The 21,993-nt window shown below is 37.9% G+C and overlaps 2 protein-coding genes across 2 annotated transcripts in view; one reads left to right on the top strand and one right to left on the bottom strand.

The window, feature by feature from the left end:
* Window positions 1–722: 722 nt before the first annotated feature.
* Window positions 723–16,019, bottom strand: SLC25A46 (solute carrier family 25 member 46). The gene is made up of 8 exons (XM_032213781.1): window positions 15,690–16,019; window positions 15,127–15,169; window positions 10,766–10,823; window positions 9,245–9,322; window positions 8,926–9,026; window positions 6,721–6,777; window positions 5,663–5,720; window positions 723–3,348 (listed from the first exon to the last, which is right to left on the bottom strand). The coding sequence occupies exons 1-8, from the start codon at window positions 15,925–15,927 to the stop codon at window positions 2,770–2,772; spliced, it is 1,212 nt and encodes a 403-aa protein (XP_032069672.1). The 5' UTR covers window positions 15,928–16,019; the 3' UTR covers window positions 723–2,769.
* A 2,714-nt stretch (window positions 16,020–18,733) lies between these two features.
* TMEM232 (transmembrane protein 232) overlaps window positions 18,734–21,993 on the top strand; it is a 143,036-nt gene continuing 139,776 nt past the window's right edge. Inside the window, exon 1 of the mRNA XM_032213862.1 lies at window positions 18,734–18,907. The gene's annotated coding sequence lies outside the window, so the exon portion shown is untranslated. The remainder of the gene's footprint in view (window positions 18,908–21,993) is intronic.

Here is a 21,993-nt window from a genome sequence, read left to right on the forward strand (position 1 = left end):
AATTACAATAGCAAGTAAGTCAGCATTTTCTAAGAAATTTAGTCACAGTATTGCATTAGAACAGTGTTTCTCAACCTTGGCCACTTGAAGATGTCCAGACTTCAACTCCCAGAATTCCCCAGCTAGCAAGTCCAGACATCTTCAAGTGGCCAATTTCCAATTTTAATAATTTGTATGCCGCCCAATCCCAAAGGACTCCAGGCGGCTTACATAAAAACAGTTTAAAAGTATTTTAAAAAGTTTAAAATACAGAACAAAGATGAGTTAAGGAAGGCACAACATACACTCGATTTTAATGGGGCTGAAGATCAATCTAGCCCAACAGCCCCAGGCCTGCCGGAACAGCCAGGTCTTAACAGACTTACGGAAGACCAAGAGAGTGGGGAGGGTCCGGATCTCCGGCCAAGGTTGAGAAACACTGCCTTAGAACATATTATTGCATTGTTTCCTCATATAACCAAGATAACATTTTCTTATTGTATAAAAATTTTCAATACCAAGTTCCTTTGAAATACTTCTATTTTCTGCATGTTTTAAAAATCATTTGACTAATAATGATCGTCTACCAAACCTGACCTTTTCAGTATAATAATACACTAAAGTTGACATACAAGAGCTTATTTTTTGAAAATCTGTGTATACCATTTCCAAATTAATTTGCTATACATTTTAAACTAAAGCGATACTTTATCACACACATAACCAAATATTTTTCCAAAATGTCAAACAAAATTTATGTTGATTTTTATTTAATTTTTATCCAGAATTCTGAGAAACATATTTAGTAAACTGAGGGATCCACAAATTCATCACAGCACATTTTATATTTATTAGAGCTTACAAAGTGTACAATTCCTTTAGGACTCTTAGCATTCAACCTAGCAGAAGCATTGTGAAAAAATTACATCTATGAGATACATTGAAAAGCTGAAATGTGTTACTATTACCCTCTTTTCAATTCATTTGTTTGGAACATTTATTTTGGCAAAACAGTATGAATACAAAAGAAATTGCCTGATGTCTTCATTTCTCATACCAATTCTTTGATATTTCAATTTCTTTCAGAAGTAATTTGATGTGCTTCATAATTAATGAGTGTATTTAGTAGGTGTATCCCATACATTTGAATTTTGTACATAAATTTTGAACTGAAATATTGTTTTGTAGATTCATAGACACAGCTACTTTTACAACACACTGATTGTTGGAAGGGACAGGAACTATTCCAAAGGAATTTATGCATTGTTAAATACATATTTTTTACATTTTACATTAGATCCAGCTTGGACCCAGAAGCATGTAGACATCTAATGTATTAGGTGTTTTTTTAAAATATGTCATTTTAAAAGGGAACATAGTATGCACTGCAGTCCAGAGTTGCATATTATTCTAATAGGTAAAATAATTCTGCTCTACACCCAGCTATTCCAGGAAAAAATAAGCAAGGATTTAAATAGTTAAAATTACAATATATGCTGTGGTTGGGAAATATAAAGATCATCAAATTCAGCCAGATTTCTCAGCTAAAGTTCAATTCAATTCTTGAAAAAATATCAGCAATACTGAAAGCAACCTACTTTAGGCTAAAATTTGAAAGCAATTAAGAGATGTGCAACAATTTCCAATTAAATCCTGTTTGAATTCAAAATGCTATTTTGGTGTAAAACAACTGCCAAGTGGAAAGTGGGTTATTTTGATCACTTTTGAAGTGCTTTGAGTTTGAAACATTTCTGTTCTTAGTTTAAAACAGCACTGTTCAGAGTTTAAACCACTGTGCTTCCAGCTTAAAGTTTCCCGCCTGTTTCACATTTGAAATGGGGTATTTCAAATTAATAATGGCTTTAATTAAAAGCCATTATACTGTGCTGAGAGACAGCTACAATATCAACAAAATGTCCTTGTTATATAACATATTTATTTGGAATTATTTACTTCAACTGAACTCAACCTGCACTGGAAAGTATTTGATATTGTCTTAGGGAGGTAGAAAGCTAAACTAACCGTCACACATGACGTTTTTCTGAGTTTATGTTGCAGTGAGGCAGCATTCCATAGTGTGTGAACAATTCTAGTAGTGTCAACTATAACAAATAGTCTTCTCAGCAATTAATTAGAAAAAATTTAACCAGTTTCCTTTTTGGCAAGTAATGGAACAATTTTCAGTTTTGATTTTTTGGGGGGGTGGGTGTACCACATACTGTTTCATCAACACAATGCGGGGGGGGGGATACACTGTAAAACAATAATGTATAAAATTCTGTTTACATTTATATTATTGATATTAGCAATATTGTTTACAGTAATTATGTGAAAAGTCCTTCAACAAAACTGACAAGGTACATAGTTTTCCAGTTTATTCCAAGTTGCCAAATTAATTTCACATTAACAATCTTCAGTGCAGGTGTCTCTAAGAGACAAGGCTTTAAATAGAACACAGCTTTACTTCTATGTAGCTATTGTTTATTTCTAATAGTTATGCAGCAGAAATTGCCAGTGGAATTGTACTTACTATTTATCATCACTCTGAAAATGATACTTTGCACAGATTTATAAAATGCCTTCTAATATTTTATTTACACTTCAATATTTTAAAAGCCTTGTGTTGATCTATGCATTTCAATTTTCTATTACCATAGTCTGTGTAAAGGAAATGTTTGCCTTTGTTTTTATTTACAAAGGAATCATTACTATATATTTAATCTTTCAGTTTTCACTACTGTACTTATTTTCTGAAAATGTAGCCAACTAAATGGCCATGTCCACTAGTTATTAAGAAATGTTCTGAAGCAATGTAGAGTAAATAACTTTTGTAAGCTGTAATAAAGCTACATGCAACGTGTACTGTACAATTACAGCCCCAAACCCTTTGTAAAACCCCAACATTCCTTCTTCACGTTTTATACTATTGATACAGTCTCTCATCCCTTCATACTGTGTATTGATGGGGAGAACTTCATATCCAAGGTCTGTATTGTCAATGATGGTGCGTGTTCCTTGAATATGAAGGCGATGCAAAACTGTCTCCAGGGGATAAAGCATAACATCTGCACAAAGACTGGCAGCAAAGCTTGCGATAAGTTCAGGAAAATAAGCATCCAACATGTTTTGCACAGAATTAGAGTTCTCAGCTGGGAAGCTTGAAGAATTCTCTTTCTTTAGGAAGAAGAGGACCAGTTTCTGTACTGCTGAGCTGATTATGTAATGAAGAACTCCATGCAGGACTGTTGGAAAGGTCAATGCCAGTAGAGGGAGTAGTCGCTTGCTATGGGGAATTCCAAAGCCCATTGCTCTGCCTATGCCCTCTTTCAGGCAATCCAAAATTCCAGGATTATCACGAATGATTTCACTCTGTAAGAGAACACAATATTTCAACTAAATACCCAGAATGTATTACTGTGACTGGTTCAAATTTATTCAGAAAAATCAACTTCTATAGAATGTTAGATTTCAAACCTATTGTATTTCAGGTTGGATAGGCTTTGATTTAAAGCAAGTGTGTCCAACCCACAGCCCAGAGGTTGCATGCAATCCTGGACAGCTATAATGCAGCCGCACAAGATTTTAAACTTTTAAAATTAGTGTGTGATTTATACACATTAACTATATTATATATTTTATATGCAGCCCAGACAAGACAATTCCTCTTCACTCAGTACAACCCAGGCAAGGCAAAAAGTTGGACATCCATGATTTAAATATTATGCCAAATGGTTGCTCTAAAGCTTATGAAATTATAAAAGGCATAATTAAATGTTTGGTTTATCCTCCAATCATATATTCACTTTATATTATCTTCTGTAATTGATCCATGCAAATTTTATGACATTAGGGTTAGGTCTTCTCTGCATTTAAAGTTTTAATTTCTTGGTTACTTTACAGAATAGCAATAGCACTTGTACTTATATACCACTTCATAGTGCTTTTACAGCCCTCTCTAAGCGGTTTACAGTGTCAGCATATTTCCCCCAACAATCTGGGTTCTCATTTTACCCACCTCAGAAGGATGGAAGGCTGAGTCAACCTTGAGCTTGTGAGATCTGAATTGCCGAACTGCAGCTGGCAGTCAGCTGCAGTATTGCACTCTAACCACTGCGCCACCTCAGCTCTTATATATAGTGAACCTCTAACGGTAGTAAAAGGGATCAGGTATAGTTTGTAAAAGTAGTACAGGTGATCAGACATAGTTTGAAAGATTCTAACTGAGTTTCTTAACCTTGGGAGTTGAAGTCCACATATCCTAAAGTTGCTTAGGTTGAGAAACATTGTTCTAGATGATTAACAAACATACTCAGTATTTGCCAGCTTTGCTTTTTATCTCAGTTCAAGATTTTTGGAAGACGGAGTAGCTGTGGTATTTGGAATCTCTGGAGACAAGGATCTTCCAACTGGTTCTGGATGGGGTGGCACTGCCCCAAATAGGCCTGGTATGCAATCTGGGGATCCTCCTGGCCATGTAACTCCCACTCAAACAGCAGGTAGCAGTCGTGGTCGGCAAGGCCTTTGTACATCTTTGGCTGATGCGCCAGTTGCGCCTACACTGGGACTGGGAGGCCCTGCTTACAATAACTCATACCCTTGTAGCCCCCAGATGAGAATATTGTAATACGCTTTACATGGGGTGCCCTTGCAGACCATTAGCAAATTTCAACTGGTCAGAATGCAGGGCCAGCCGATATGGTGCCAGATATATGGCACATATAACACCACTTCTGTGTGAGCTGCATTGGTTACCAGTGTGTTTCTGGTAACAATGGTGCAATTCAAGGGTACTTGAGGAATTGCTTTTTTTCCAGAATGTCTATTATCCAAATAGATCAGAGAATGGGCACTCTGCAGATCCCTTCAGTCAAAGAATGTCAGCTGGTGGGAGCTAAAAAGTGAGCTTTTTCTGCAGTACCCCCTGCTCTATGGAACATCCTCCCTTTGGAGATTAAAATGGCCCCAGCCCTGTTAGCTTCTTGTAAAGCTTTTGTAAAACCTGGCTTTGCTCCCAACCTATGGGTACCATATGAGCCAAGAGTGCTGTCTCTTGGCTATATTGTTAACAGGCCAAGATATCTTGCTCTTATGTGTAAATTAGATGTTTTAACATTCTGTATTGATTTTAATGTTTTTACTGTTTCGATTGCTTTAAAATGTTTTTTAATTTTTGATTGTAATGTATATTTGAATTGTAAGCTGCCCAGAATCATTTATTGAAACGGACGACTATAGAAATCAAATAAATAAATGAACGGGACTGGAAAGCACAGATCTGAAACTATTATGCTAAATGGCTTATGAAGTTCTTAGAGTGCCACCAAGTGGTAAGCACTTTGAAAAGCAATGCATGGGAAGGACACTACTTGCTGGTTTGTGGGCCACATTAGTCTCAAAAAATTATTATTCATTATAGTTAATATGTTTTCCATTTTAGAAATTAAATTAAGCGAATTGAATGAGATTCTGAAAGAAATAACATTATTCTATTAAAAAACAAATATATGACACCTGATCTTGAGGTGCATCTAACGATTTTGGAAATGTTAACTATTTTCCTTCAGAAGCAAAAGAGATAAAACAGAATGTAAAAGCTCAGTTCCAAGGCTACAAACTTCAAATTCCAGTTCCCCCAGAATTATGCAAAAGAATATGCAAATATGTACATAAAATCAAAACTTACTTGCACAGTTTCAATCAAACTTGCTGAATAAAAAGGCATTGCTATGATACAAGTCAACCTAGAGGAATAAATACAGTTACTATTTTGATAATCAAAATCCAATTTACTAAAATCCAATCACATATTTTAATTTCAAATATTCCAATCAAGAATCACCATAAGTCTTTATGATTTAATCTATTTCAGCCATACAGGCAATTCTCAGGTTGCAAGGGTAATTGGAACTAGGATTTTCATCACCAAGCAATGTGGTCATAAAAAGTATGATGCCATGTGACCATGCAACGGCAATTTGAGCAGTTCCTGTTGTTTTTATTAAATGAAGACTGGGGGATTCTTAAAGCAAAGACTTTATATGATTGCATCTTCCTAGTTCCTGCCAGCTCCCCTAATGACTTTGCTTGTGGGAAGCTGATAGGAAGGTCAGAAATGATGCTCACATGATCATGGGCTGTTGCAACTGGTCCTAAACAGCAACCAATGACCAAGCACTCAGATTGTGATCACTTGTGTTTGGGAGTGCTGGGACAGTCAAAAATCAGAGGACCAATTATGAATGGCCAGTGAAAGTCAACAACTACTTGTATTTTGTATTTCTTCAAAACCATTATGTATAATTTTCTGAATGCTACTTAAATTCATTAGTTGGAAAGAAGAAAAAAAGAAACAAGAATTCACTGTCAGTTTGTCAACTATGCTGCATTTGTGTGTGTCCATCAAGGGAATCATCAGAATAAAATGAAGAAAACAGATTTTAGTATTTAAAAAATACTAAACCTGAAAGTCTCAAGAAAGTTATCCACAAATTGGACCATTCACAGTGTTTGATTACCTTCCAGAATTTTCAGTCAGAGAATGATATTTTTTCTATAACTGAGAATTCTGGATTTGGTACTCCAACAAATCCAGATAATCCTGCTCAAATTGATGATGTTATTCTACAACAGAGAGAGTCTTACTATGCTTACCATTCAATTTTGTTTTGCCAGTGTGGTTATTAATTTGAAAGTATGATAATAGCAAGCATTTTACCAATAAAAACTGACAATCATACATACGCTTTTAGGGTCAGATGTCCTCCTATTTGCCTGGGATTCCATTTGTATGAAATTTCTCTGAAATAAATTTTAAAAGATTTCTTATTCAAGCAACAATCAGAATATATACCAACTCATTACTTTATGCTATGCTTCCAGTAAGGAGTCACGAATTATCTATAGTAAACTGAAGGAGCATCAATTCCTAATTGGTACTCTAAATAAGTTGGCGCAACAGTGTTATTATCATACTGGGTTTTGTTTGAGGGATATAAAAGCTCTTGTACTATAAAAATAAAGGTATTGGGTGAAATGCAAATATTTACAGGTAGTCCTCAATTTATGACCACAATTGAGCTCAAAATTTCCATTGCTAAGCAAATCAATTGTTAAGTCGGTTGTGTCCCATTTTAGGATCTTTTTGCCATAGCTCTTAAGTCACTAAATCGTTACGTGACTTAATCACGTGCTTAAATAAATATGACTTCCCACATTGACTTTGCTTGTCAGAAGCTCACTAGGAAGGTTGTGAATGGCAATCCCAGGACATTGGGATTACCATCATAAATACATGCCAGTTGCGAAGCACCCAAAGTTTTATCACGATTGTGGGGATGCTTCAACAGTCATAAGTCTGAGAACTGGTCGCAAATCAGTTTGCAGTGGCATTGTAACTCTGAACAGTCATTAAATGAATGGTTGTAAGTCAAAGATTACCTTTGTGTGCTGTTTTATTTTACTTATTAATACTTATTGGACGTTGCGACAATCTCATTACTTACATTAAAACTGAAGAAAAATTAAGACACACTTATGTTAAGAACAATACAGAATATGGAGGTAAAGATGCATTTTAAAGGCAAAATACAGAAACCCCAAAGGATAAGAAAAGGTGTGTAATCATTGATATAGAGCAGAAAGTTTTATTAACTGGTAATTTTCTATAACAAAGTCTATCCTATTTCTAGAATTCCTATTAATATAATTTCAGTATATATTATTATTAGTTTACAATACATCTGAATATACAATATAGGTAGTCCTCAACTTACAACCACACTGAGCCCAAAATCTGTTGTATAACCTCTCTCATCACATTTGTTAAGAGAATCCCTGCAGTTGTTAAATTAGGAACATGGTTGTTAAGTGACTCTGGTTTCCCCATTGACTTTGCTTGTCAGAAGGTCGCAAAACGTGATCTCATGCCCCCGGGATGCTGCAACTGTCATAAATATGCGTCAGTTGTCAAGCAACTGTTGCAACTGTCTTAAGTGTGAAAAATGGTCATAGGTTCCTTTTTTCAGTGCTGTTTTAACTTTGAAGATCACTAAAGAACTGTTGTAAATTGAGGACTACCGTACCTTTAGGTACAATGCTATATTCATATTAGATGTTAAAATAATTTCCTCAAAAATCTGGTTTATCCAAGAATGTGAGCCTGCCTGCTTTGTGCTGCTGATCCTAATCCAGATAGTCTTATTAGACCTTCTGGTTAGTCTGCATACATGTGCTGGCCTACCTTCACAAGTGTTTGGAACATGCTTGGTCAATACCAAACTCGCTTCTTCCTCCTACAGGCACATGTTAGTGGATTGGCTCAGCAAAGGAGAGGAAGTAAGTGTCTCTAGAAATAGTGCCATGTAACAGTTCACATAACACTAAAGATGCTTTTTTAACATTTTTCAGTCGGCAGAAAGGGCAGAAGTTCAAATATATAAACTTCAACTGAATTGGAACTGGGTATGTCTAGTCTAGTGAAAAGAAAGGCTAAGGGTGACATGATAGCAGTGTTCCAATATCTAAGGAGCTGCCACAAAAAAAGGGGATCAATTTGTTCTCCAAAGCACCTGAAGGCTGGACAAGAAGTAACAGATGGAAACTTATCAAGTAGAGATCCAGCCTAGAACTAAGGAGAAATTTCCTGACCGTGAAAACAATCAACGGAACAGCTAACCTCCAAATGTTGTGGGTGCTCCAACATTGGAGGCTTTTAAGAGATCGGACACTAATTTGTCTGAAATGATATAGGGTCTCCTGCTTGAGCAGATGGTTGGACCTGAAGACCTCCAAGATCCCTTCTAACTCTGTTATTCTGAATGATTCTCATCATAAAGCAATTATTAGATTAACTTATTTTTTTAACCAATTCAAACAAAGACTCTTTCACATATATATGAATAATTAGTAATAAGTTATTTAATACAATGAGACAAAATATGATTATACCTTGGCAAGGGTGTGAATTCACTGATGATGCCTTCTGCTCCAAGGGCTATACCCTGGACAATGAAAGTACTCCCCATTCCTTTCCAAAGAGCTCTGGGGCCCTAAAATTTAAGTTATAATTTATTCAGTATTGGATGTATTGAAAAAGCCGATGTTACCAAATAATGACCTTTTTACATATTGTCATTTTGTACTATTATAGCATGTGAGAAAGTCACAGTGCATAAATAAAATAAAATAAGAAAATAATAAAAATTGTTCTTTAAAAATCTGTAATTTAAGCTTATAAATAAATCTCCAATGGAGAATAAATACTAACCTGGGTTTTATTGATGCTATACATAATGTTGATGATAGTAAATGGAGTAAGGTGATAATTCTTGGCATGATAATTAACCTGAAAGTATAAAGTATATACACATATAAAAATGAGCTGCCTTAAATTCATATAATTTATAATTTGAGATTTATCAATGTGGTTCATATACATGCCAAATCGTTGTTGCTTATTTTGTGTAAACAAATCTTGATTACAAATCTTTAATGATGTGTGTGAGCTGGATCCCTTGGATCTTTAGATGCAATAAATGTCGCATGAATATTTTTACATGTAAAAAAAATATAATCAAAGCCCATATATTAGTGACAATAAATTCAAAACAAATGGTGTAATCATATCTACATTTATATTTTGTTCCACCTAAATTAGAAGTTCCAAGTTTTGGATCCAAAGAGTCCTAAAGTGGTGCGGACACCTTGTTTTATCTATCTTTTCTTGTTTTGCAAGGTAGCAGCATAGACTTAAGAAACTGCATAGTAGAATTAGGAGATATCAAAGAGACAGAAATGGATCTGACCACATGTCACTATTTCCTTAATGAAAATATGGACCTTTCTGAGCCATTATGGCTAAGTAAAACCAGCAAAAGGCATAAGCTCCTTTAAAGATTCACCAAGGTACAGCAGCTTTGCCTGCTTCCGATCCAAATACTAAAATGCCTATCTTCAAAATATTAGGAGGATGACTTTTTCAGAAGTGGTGCTTCTGAACATGATGGAGCATTTATGAAATTTCTTTTTTCCGAATCCATGAAGTTCTTGCTGGTTTTTTTTTAGGCTTGTGCTGTTTTGGAAGCTGCTCTGAGATGTCTCCATATATGTATATGTACAAAGCAAGTATCCATGCATCATATAGAGAAGCAACTGGCAGTGGCTTATGAAGCAATCTCATGAAGCTGTAAAGTTATCAATGCTCTTATTGATTCAGAGAAGAGGTTTTTATGTGCTCTCAGGGCTCCAAGACATTTAGTTCAAAAGATTTGTACTGCTTGAATGAATTTCTTTAAATATTTTACCTTAAGATTGGCTACACTGATAAAGATTTCAAGAAATTCATAGTTTTGGAAAAAAAGGTGGATGCTACAGTAGCTCAATGTATCTACTCATTTAAATATTTAAAATATTAGGCCTTTGTCATTTCATTACAAAATAAATTTTAAACAAGGATCAATATAAAAGATGAATTTAGGGGAAAGTTATTCCAGCTGTCTGAAATGAAAAATTCAGTTGTATTTTACTAAGTAATTTATTTACAATATTTGATGTAGAAATGTGAGTTATGAGGCTGTACGAATGTTATGCCAGGCTAAATTTTCATAATCTTTCGATATCCTTTGTTTTCTATTTTACAAAAGGGAAGAAATACATTTTTAATATCAGAAAAAGTTATAAAATTGGATTCTAAATATGCATGGAACCTACTGTCCTAATTATATAATCACGACAGAGAAACACAAAACAAATATTTGAATAATAGCCTACAATAGCCCAAAGAATTTACCTGACATTGCCGACGCAAAACAATGCAAGGATGAGCCAGCACATTTTCTGTAAATAAACTGTGAAGAAACAATTATTTTAAATGCTCAACTTTCATTAGAACATTAGTCATTCTAATTTATAATCTAGGAAATTAAGATGTATAACACATAGACAACTCTCAATAAGCTTCACACATACATCTACCTGTCTTCTGCAAAAATCTATGCTGTATATTGAACTACAGCTTCTATTGTATATATGAGAAATACAAAATGTTTGTTCTAATATGGAAAATTGTTAAGATGAGTCATTCTGCTTCTATAGGGATAATGGGAATAGTATGTTTCTTTCAGTAACAGTCTGCGTTGAATGTACTGCATATGTTCAGAAGCCCCACTTATTTATTAGATCCAAACCAAGTAACCATTCTGCTGATTAGAAGATGGGTGCTGTTTTGTTTTGAAGTGGTGTTTTGAATTCTGATGAGACAAAATACCTCCCCCAAATAAGTTCATACTAGCAGGCAGCCTATGTGTTTCTGATATAACTTCCACAATCTTTTTTATGTTTCAAAGGATCCCAGGTTGTCCAACTCTGCTGAAAGACACAGATGGGCCACTATAACATGTAGGTAGTCTGGCAATACAAACATAGAAGGGAATAAAACCTACAAAACCTAGAAAAATTAAGCATTTATAGAAATGAATATACATTAGGTACTAGATAGGTAGTATCTAGATAGATAATTGTCTAAACTCAACTATCAAAATAGTCAGTTTGACAACATCTGGAAATAATGAAATGTGAAATACTTGTTCTGTTCTATTCGGTTTACATGAGCTAGCTATGAAATCCATCTATGTACACACACAGCCACAAAAAACCAAAACAAATCAGCAGATCACATTAAACAGCCAGGCAGGAATTATTGTACGTTATGATCCGTGTCCAAGACTTCATCAGTCAGCCTTGCCACATGTAAGCAACTAGGACTATATAGCTGGCTCGACTACTTGTGTGAGAATGCCCTGTCACTTAAAAAGGAAAACATACTGCACTATTGGCATTAGTTGCTAGGCAGCACACTTCTAAGGGGAGGGGTTACTCTACCCTATGGATACTATGGAACCTTTAAAAGCAGCAGTTAAAAACCACCACAATGGCCAATTGGCAAAGCCCATTCTATTAGATTTGTGGTTTTGTTTTAGGAAAGTGAGGGAAACAAGTAGTATGTCTCCTTTCTCATGAGAAATTAATCTGACAGTTATACTGCTTTTTGCATGGCCAATTGGGCCTATCAACGCATAAAAAAATCTCATATAGTGAACATACCCTCGAACAACTTCTATATCAATTACAATCAAGAAACAGAATTTACGTGTACCTAGATAGAATTAGAATTGCATCTATACACTTTGTGAGTATAGTATTCAAAATTCTGCTTTCAGTACTGAGGAAAATCCATATATAAATTGCAAACATTTCTTTTTATGATTGATACCAATTTGGCTTTCAGGCTTAGTGATAAACTTCTGCAAAACCAGTATGAATAGCAGAGCATGATAAGGTAATTTATAAGTCTACTAAATAGTTACAATAGGACAAATGTGCCCTCTTTTTCCCTGCTGCTATTGTTTTTGCAAACTTCTGTAGTTAGTTAACTGCAGTATTTATTAATTATGGTTACAACAATTGCTTCTAGCATGATAAATTGTTGGCTTTGTTGTAGAGCTGGTTGTTACTTAAGCAAGATCCATCCAAATTGGGATATACAGATAGTCCTCAACTTACAACCACAATTGAGATTAAAATTTATGCTAAGGCAATCAATAAGTAAGTCACACCTGATTTTATGAACCTGTTTGCCATGGCTGTTAAGCAAATTACTGCACTTGTTGAATCATGTGGTCTTCAAGCAAAACTGGTTTTCCCATTAACTTTGCTGGCCAGAAAACGGCTAGGAAGGTTGTAAATGATGATCACATAAGCCCAGGGCTCCGCAACTATTGCAAATACATAACAGATGCCAAGCAACCCTGAGCATATAACTACGGAGATGCTGTGGAATAGTCACTAAATAAATGGTTGTAAGTTGAGGCCTACCTATATTTACAAGCTCAAATTTTCCAAAATATTGTTGTGATGTCTTTATTAATTTCTTTGGTTGTGAAATTGCTCTAGTATTGAGTGTAATATTAGTCACGAGTAAGAATTTTAATTTATATTCAAAAGCAACCATAAATAACTTATGTCAACTGCATTCTAGTTATTACTTTTCATGGTCTTATATCATACCATATATCTCAGTATGTGGTAGTGTTATAAAGTCAGACAATACTTTTGGGGGCAATTATTTATTCCAATTTGCTGTATTATAATGAATCTAAAGTTTCAGTTAACGTCAGATATGTTGAATGGAAATTATCTAAAAAGATTTTAAAATTCCTTTATTTCCAATGTAGACTGATGGTAACCATGAGGCCCTAAAAAGTACAACTAATTTCAGACCTACAACTTACATTTAGTTCAGAACAAAATGCTGAATGAATTGAAATGACACACTGAAAGTGCTCAATTGTCTTTTAGCAACCGCAAATTCATGAGATTATATTTATCGTAGATGTAGGTGTAAAAAGGCTAAAATTTTATATGATCTAAATAAAATATGGAAATAATCCAGAACTCCTGTCTTAATTTTTTTAAACTAAATCAAAAGCCAGCTCACGGGAAAGGTACATGAACAGAATCTTCAAAACATTTATGTGGCTCAATATCAATATAAACACTCTTAAGAAACTTCTTATGTAAAATTTTTGAAAGAAATTAGATTTTTACAGAATTTTGCTTATTATCACTTCAGCCTACATTGGAATTACATTACATATTGGACTGAACTAACAGAAGTCCTTTGCTCCATCCAATTCATCCACTTAGATCTTGTTGACAAAGTGTTAATAAGGCTTTAGGATTGGATACATATCATTGACAAGTTATGAATAATTTGTCATAATTAAGCAGTCTTTTGTTCAGATGATTATTTCCAAAGAGATGAACTTCTTTCAGTTATGAGCAGTTGTTTTGAAAATTTATCATTCCAATTTTTCACTATCTAGGTCAGTGATGGCGAACCTATGACACGCGTGTCAGTGCTGACACGCATAGCCATTTGGGGTGACACGCACAGGATTTCATGCGATTCATCCTCGGCTCCTGCACGGCCACCGAGGATGAAAGAATCTGTGCTGGAGGAACGGGGGGGCGGGACGTGTGATCTCCCCCGCCCATACTCACTTACTGTATCGCCGCCGCCCCTTTCTGAGTGCAGGGGCTGCTGATAAGGCGTGCGTGCCGTGCGCACACACGTCATCAGCGCGGCGAGGGAGGACCCGCAGGAGAGGAGCGCGGGAACAGTGCGCGCCTCTCTCCAGTCAGGCCGGCACAGAGAGTCTACTCCTGGGACTGTCGGTTACGACCGCACCACACTTATCTCAGTTCACGGAAGGGCTGTGGAGTCTGCTGCTTCCAGCTCCACGTCCTCATCAACATGCCGCTCTGGCCCGCCCCCGCTATGAATATTCATATTCTTCGCCCTCGCGTCACTAGGAATATTCATAGCAGGGGCGGGCTGGAGCGGCATGTTGATGAGGACGTGGAGCTGGAAGCAGCCGACTCCACAGCCCTGGTTCACGGCACCCCAAACAAGTTCAATAATATCAAGGGCAACATACGAAATCGACTGATGAACAAAGAAGTTACTAAGCAGGTATGTTAAATAATTTGTTTTTGGTTTATTAAATACAATTATATATTGCAATTATACATTTTTGTAGTTTAAACTATAAATTGCGCAAAATTATGTTTTTGTCGAAGTGACACACAACGCAAGTTATGCTCGATTTTTTGCCAATTTTTGACACACCACGCCAAAAAGGTTGCCCATCACTGATCTAGGTTGAGACTAACTGGAAGAATTGTTACCAGATTGAGACTTTGAACACAATCTCCTTCCAGATGAGTAATTTTTTTCTGTGTAGCTTTACTGCAAGCATTAGTATTAGTAGCCAAAAACTAGGCAAGAACAATATGAAGAGCCTTGGTTAGTTAGCAATATCAGGTGGGTTCAGATATTGTAAGCCACTTAGAGTCATTGATTGAGAAACTGAATAAATAAATATCGAGAAACTGAACAAACAGATATCGACTATTAAACAGTTATTTAACAATATCAATAACTTAGTTATAAAAACAAAAGAACTGTAACATTTTCTTTAAAGTTTAATGGCGGTGTTAAATTTCTGAATTGCACAGTGAACATGAATTTTGAACAAAAGGGTCTTTGCATTTTAAAAATTGTCACTACTGAAAAATTAAACTTCTTACCTTGCTAAACCAATCCCAAAGCCTGCAAACCGATTTATTTGCTCTAAAAGACAGATAACCATACATTAAAGCCAGAACGTGACGAACACATTTCAGTATAGAATTTTTAGTAATCACTGTAATGAATTTACATAGCAAATCCAAAATTTTTAGCACATTAGACATCTTTATAAACTGCAGGATATAGAATGTTTCTAAATAAGCTAAATACTTAATTTCCTTTTATCTCTTAAATTATATGCATTATTCCAAGTACTGTATAACTGTTTTGGAGGGGGGGGAGTGCCGAGCATATGCCACTCAAGTGACAAGATGCTTCCAAAAAGAGACACACCTATAGGGCCTATAGTATAGGCATAGATTACAGAGCAAGTGCTGGACAGCATCCAAAGCAAAGAATGGGTTAGCACACCGTTGCCGGTGGCTTTTTCAAAACGGAGCTAACCAATGGACACTGCAGAGCAGGCGTGCCTGACGCACCGGAGCACCTGCTGCCTAAGGGCGGAGGCCAGGCTCTTAATCTGCGCGTGCCACTCCCGCACTCGGCGATTTGTTTTACGCACCGGAGTTGGTGCTAGCGCCTCCTAGGTACGGGTCCTCGTTGAGCCCAGCCGTCACCAAAGGCGTGCCTGCGGGGAACTGCGGCGTCTTTTCACCCCAATGGAGATTGCGGCTGCCAGGAATGTCAGGCGGGGTAGTGACCCAGTGGCCTAGGTCCGGCTTGGCCGCGAAGCCTCCGGGCTCCTCTCGGGCGCTCCGATAGCCCAGGCCGTCGAAGCCCTCGGGGCGCCGCGGATGCATTGGGCAGCGAAAGGAAGCAGGATCGGGGAAAACAAGCAGAGAGACAGCAGCGGGAAGAACGAGAGCCGCGACTCCCACTTTCTAATCTTCACTTCCGGGTGTCAACCGGAAGCAAACCCCGTTAGCTTGGCGAGCGATATGATTTCGCCTAGCTAGGAACGTAGGGTTCGTCCGAGCTGGGCGACTACCGGGAAGTTGAGGGTAGTTGGTTAGGACTGGGACGAGGATTTCACTCTGCTGCACACCTAATTCCCACAGCACTGTCTATTTCTTCTTTTTTTGCAAATTAGTTTTTATTAGACAGTTTTCTTCATTTTGTATCACAATTTCCTTCCTTACAGTGCTTCGGTATCAGTATAACTCATAAATACATACAGGTTGTTTTCATTTTTTCTTCCTTTCCTTTTATGTACATATCAAGCAAAGAAATATTGGACAAAAATAAGAATGTAGCTAGAGAAAAATTACTAAACAACAAATAGATTTAAAACCACAGCTATTTTTATTAGGTATATTAAGAGGAAATTATAGTAAAAAAAATCCAATCATGTTTACACATAATAACAGTGGCCAGAATTGTTTATGTGCAAAACTGGAAAAACGACAGTATCCCCTGCCATGGAATGGTGATTAAAAAAAGTGCTAGAATGTGTGGAGATAGATTGGCTGACAATGGAAATAAAGAGGAGAAATAATAATATCTGATTTGGGACATATGGTATATCTGGTTAGGGAATAGAAACAAAGAATAAGAATATAAACGTAAAATAAGATGTGATAAAAAGGTAATATATATAGTTATGTAAATATAATAATGGCATATTGTATAGCAGTAATGGCTAACGTTTTTTTGGCTCCCATGCCAAAAGCGGGGGAAGCCCAGGGGGAGTCGTGCACGGGCGTGCCATACCCATAATGCTATGCATGTGTGACCCCCCCTGCTTTTGGCATCGTTTTTTCACCCTCCCCAGGCTCCAGAAGTTTTCTAGGAGCCTGGGGAGGGTGAAAACAGCCCCCCCCCAAGGCTTCAGGAGCTTTCCTGAAGCCTCTGGAGGGCAAAAAACGCCCCTAAGGGGAACACAGAAGTTTGGGAATGGTGACTTCTGGTTTGTCCGTAGGGGCGATTTTCAACCTCTGGAGCCTTCAAGGAAGCCTGAAGGCTCCGGAGGGTGAAAAGAGGTCTCAAAAGAAGTCCGAAGTCAGCTGGTCAGCGTGCGCATGCATGCTGGAGCTGACAGGGCAATGCTTTGCGTGCCTTAACAAATGGCACCGCGTGCCACCTGTGGAATGTGTGCTATATGTTTGCCATCACGGTTGTATAGACCAGTGTTTCCCAACCTTGGCAATCTGAAGATGTCCGGACTTCAACTCCCAGAATTCCCCAGCCAGCGAATGCATTCGCTGGCTGGGGAATTCTGGGAGTTGAAGTCCGGACATCTTCAGATTGCCAAGGTTGGGAAACACTGGTATAGACTAACACTCTTATTTCTAAGTAAATGTACTTATGTAGTAGGGCTGTATTACTATTACCTTTCTTATCTTTCCTATTACTTTCTATTATTGGTGTCTCATGATATTACTTTGTATGTACACTGAAAGCTTATGTACTGGAAACAAATTACTTGGTTGTCCAATACATTTGGCCAATAAAGAATATTCTATTGTATTCTCTATTGTAGAGAGAAAAATATATTGAGACATGATCTACCTGAAATATTTGTGGTTGTAGATATTAAAATAGACTGGGGTATTTCAATTTATGTTCGGATTATTATTTTTACTCCTGGGGAATTTTCCTATTAACCAAGTCATTAGTGTGTTGTAAATCATGTATTTTAGTAGATGATATATGTACTATATGTAATACAGGTAGTCCTCGACTTACAACCACAATTGAGCCCACAATTTCTTTTGCTTAACAGTGATTTTATTTTACAATATTTATTGCAACAGTTGTTAAGTGAATCACTACAGTTGTTAAGTTAATAACATACTTGTTAAGTGAATCTGGCTTACCCACTGACTTTGCTTGTCAGGAGGTCACAAAAGGTGACCATATGACCCTAGGTCATAAATACCTGCCAGTTGCCAAACATTTGAATTTTGATCACATGACCACGAGGATACTGCAAAAGTTGTAAGCATGAAAAATGGTCATACTTTTTCCCCCCAGTACTGTTGTAACTTCAAATGGTCACTACAGGACTACCTGTACTACTGATTTTTGATATAAATCCTATAAACTTTCTGAGCAACATTTGACTACATTGGTGGACTTCCTTTTTTGTCTACAATTTTAAAGGAAGCCCCCCACTCGCACCCCATCCAGCTGAGAAATGAATGTGAAAATGTTTGAGTTCCCAAGAACTTTTCAGATAAATAGTACAAAAAGAGGCTCAGGGAAGAAGCAGATAGATACAAATTTAGGTAAGCTACCTCTCCCAAGTGGTTTACCAGAATTGCATTTGTGAATCAAATGAATAGTTAATATTGGTCATCTATTCAGGAGGAAGAAATAAATAGGTTCGTGCCCTGGTACTTCTGAAAACACAAAGGTTAATTTATTTTGGATTCACCACCCTCATTTTATTTATTGGAGTGGGGTGCATTTGTTTAAATACTTAAAATTCCCAGAAGACAGACCTCCTCTGCCTCCTTCCATGTCTATTGCCTTGAGTTCGCAAAGAAAGGCCAGAAAAAACGCAGTGAAAGGAGGGAAAGATGAAACAAACCACATCTGTCATGACAATAATCCCGACATTGATCTCCGCTACACATACCCCGGTTTACAGCAGTGACAGATATACAAAACGCGGCACAGGAATAGCCGCTAGGGGACTTCATTTCTCCCACTCCGTGGAGTCCCGTCCTGCAGCGTCCGTGGCAACGGTCGCCACGACCCATGAAAACCCCACGAAGGGGACTGTGGAGCAGAGGAGGGCCTGGGCGCTTGTCCTTTTCGCCTCCTCCTACGAGTACGGTAAGTTGAACGCGACGATTGGCGGACGCGGTCCAAAGTCGGGAGCTTTCCAAGGGGGTGATTTTAACCCCGACAGGTTGTCTGGTACCCCGGTTACAGCTTAGTCCTTAGCACTGGATCGTGAGCTGCTGCTCCACGTCTTTCTTAACGCCCGCCCAAGTAAAGGGAAGCACGAAGTGGACTGTGAAGGGGATTGAGAAAGTTAAGCAGTGTCCGGACCTGCTTCCTACTCGTAGTACTCGGAGTGGAAACTATAGCTGAAGAAAGCGCTGAGAAGACACTTCCATTTTGCGGGGAGGAAACAGTAGGAGTAACGTTAGTAAGAGAGTTTGCTTTGGTGAGAGTCTGAGCTGAAAAGTTTCTGAGTGCCCGCTTAGAGCAGGTGTCCCCAAACTTGGCAACTTTAAGACTTGAGGACTTCAACTCCCAGAATTCTCCAGTCAGCTATAGCCAGCAGAGCTTCCACAAGTCTTAAAGTTGTCAAGTTTGAAGACCCCTCTGCGCTAAGAGTGGGGCAGTTAGCATAGTCTGTTATTTCTGTATGTTTTAAATCGGCCTCTTTTCCCCTCCACAAAATGATATTGCATTTTTATTAAATGGCATTTGTTTAGGCAAAAAAGGCGCCCCTGGGCTCCTGATTATTTGCCAATGCAGCCTAACATGGCTCTCTTCCTATAGTGTTTGTCTAGTCTGCTACCACATAATCATTGTGATGGTGATTTGAAGTCTTCACTGGTGTAAGTTTGCCAACAGAGATGTTACAGGGTGCTGTAAGTCAATAGAAAGAAAATGGACTAAGCTGTCTTTCAGAGCAGATTTCTGAAACCAGTGGATAAGCAGACATCAAAGAGTCGTTATTTCATCAATAACAGGACAAAGTTTGATTTCATTGAGAGACACCTAAGTAAAGTAGTTTAAATTATTTGTTATAAATCACTTTAAGAAAGGAATTGTTTTTAAAATTATTAAATGACGTGTATATGACCAGTTGCTGTAGTAGTTAAGCTGCTGGCCTAGAAACCAGGAGAAAGTGAGCTCCCAAGGAATCCTGTTAGGAGACTTATGTTTCACACATACCCAACACATCTCTTCAATTGACCCTTCTTACTATTCTTGTATTCCAAGTCAGAGTTTTCCATATGCCATGGTCATCACTAGACATTGTCTCTAGACATTGATCTCCACCACCCCTCATATCCACTACCCCTCATAGAATTGATTAATTGAGCTTTTAAGATGATGCTTTTATTAAAATAAAAGAATAGATCTCTTTGTTATAGCCAAGCCATGCAAAGCATTTTTTTGCTGACCATAAGGGCAAAATTAGTTATTTTTGTGACAGTCTGGCAGATGTCCCACAAGTGGATTCAAAGCCAATGGGATATTGTTGCCCTAGCTGTTTATTGTCACTCTCAGGCTACATAGTCTTTTTCATGTCAACATGAAAAAGTATTTTTAGTGGTTTTATATGATGTATAGAATAGTAAAAATACATTACTTTTCTTTGTCCCTTCCTCAAAAAGCACAAGTGTTCAGTAAAGAAATATTATTGAATAATATCATAAGGAATCTAGAAGCCTATGCTAAAAAAAGTGGCAGTACGGTCCTGTCCTACTATCAGGTGGAGTGTGTGTGTGATTGAGAGAGAGAGAGAGAGAGAGAGAGAGAGAGAGAGAGAGAGAGAGAGAGAGAGAGAGAGAGAATTTAAGCTGGGGAGTGAGTAGCAAAATTTCTCATTCTAGAAAAAAGGGCAGTGTGATTAAGTTCAACTCAGTTCTAGATTGAGATATTTTAAATAATGCAGAAATCTCAGTTAACTGGGGTAAAAATACTTTCCTAACATTTTTCTTTATGTCAACCAGTGTGTAGCCATTTAAATATTTTGAATATCATAATATAAACAGGAGTTGGTGAGATAGTGTCTATGGGTACCATGATGTACCTTTTTCCTCACAAACGTCACCACACACATATGTGCACACACTGCTGTTTGTGAGGTGCATTGGCTGCCAGTTTGCCTCTGGGTGCAATTCAAGATGTTGGTTATCACCTTTAAAACCCTGCCTGGCTTGGGTCAAGGTTACCCGTGGAACCATTTCACCTTGATAGGAATAGCCTACCCTACCTAATTGACAGAAGGGAATCATGCGACAGACACCACCAGTTAAAGATTTTCAACTGATAGGGTCCAAGAGAATAACTTTTTCTGCCATAGCTCCTGCCCTTTGGAACATTGTACTGCCTCAGGTGAGATCCGCACCCACCTTTCTGACCTTGAAAGTTCTCTTTCTAGAAATGTACACCAGCAAAAACAAATCAGTCAGTGTAAATGACCTTTCCTGAGAAAATCTGCATTATAAGCATAAATATGTTTTAACTAAGGTAAAGGTTCCCCTCACATATATGTGCTAGTTTTTACTGACTCTAGGGGGCAATGCTCATCTCTGTTTCAAAGCTGAAGAGCCAGCGCTGTCCGAAGACATTTCCGTGGTCGATGTGGCCTGCATGACTAAACTCCGAAGGCACATGGAACGCTATTACCTTCCCACCAAAGTAGTCCCTATTTTTCTACTTGCATTTTTACATGCTTTCGAACTGCTAGGTTTGCAGAAGTTGGGACAAGTAATGGGAACTTACTCCGTTACATGGCACTAGGGATTCAAACAGCTGAACTGCAGATCTTTCTGATCAACAAGCTCAGCATCTTAGCCACTGAGCCACTGCGTCCCTATACATTTTAATTACCGCATATACTCGAGTATAAGCCGAGTTTTTCAGCCCACTTTTTGGGCTGAAAAAAGCCGCCTCGGCTTATACTCGAGTCTACAACTGGATCCGGCAGTGCTGTTGCCTGTTGGAGGAGGAGGAGGCGAACCAGCCTGCCATCGCCGGCCACCGCTAGCCCTGCCGCTCTTCCCACCCCCTTCCAAGCCCCACAGTCCAGCGGATGGAGCAGCGAAGCCCCGGGGCTTCGCTGCTGCTCCCCGCATTTTCTGCACGGGGATCCCTTGGAGAGGGGATTCCAGCCTGCCATCGCCATACGGTAGCTAGTTTTAAGTTTTCTCCCCATTCTTCCTGTGCTTACC

The sequence above is a fragment of the Thamnophis elegans genome, chromosome 3 (assembly GCF_009769535.1).
Source record: "Thamnophis elegans isolate rThaEle1 chromosome 3, rThaEle1.pri, whole genome shotgun sequence".
Lineage (NCBI taxonomy): Eukaryota > Metazoa > Chordata > Lepidosauria > Squamata > Colubridae > Thamnophis > Thamnophis elegans.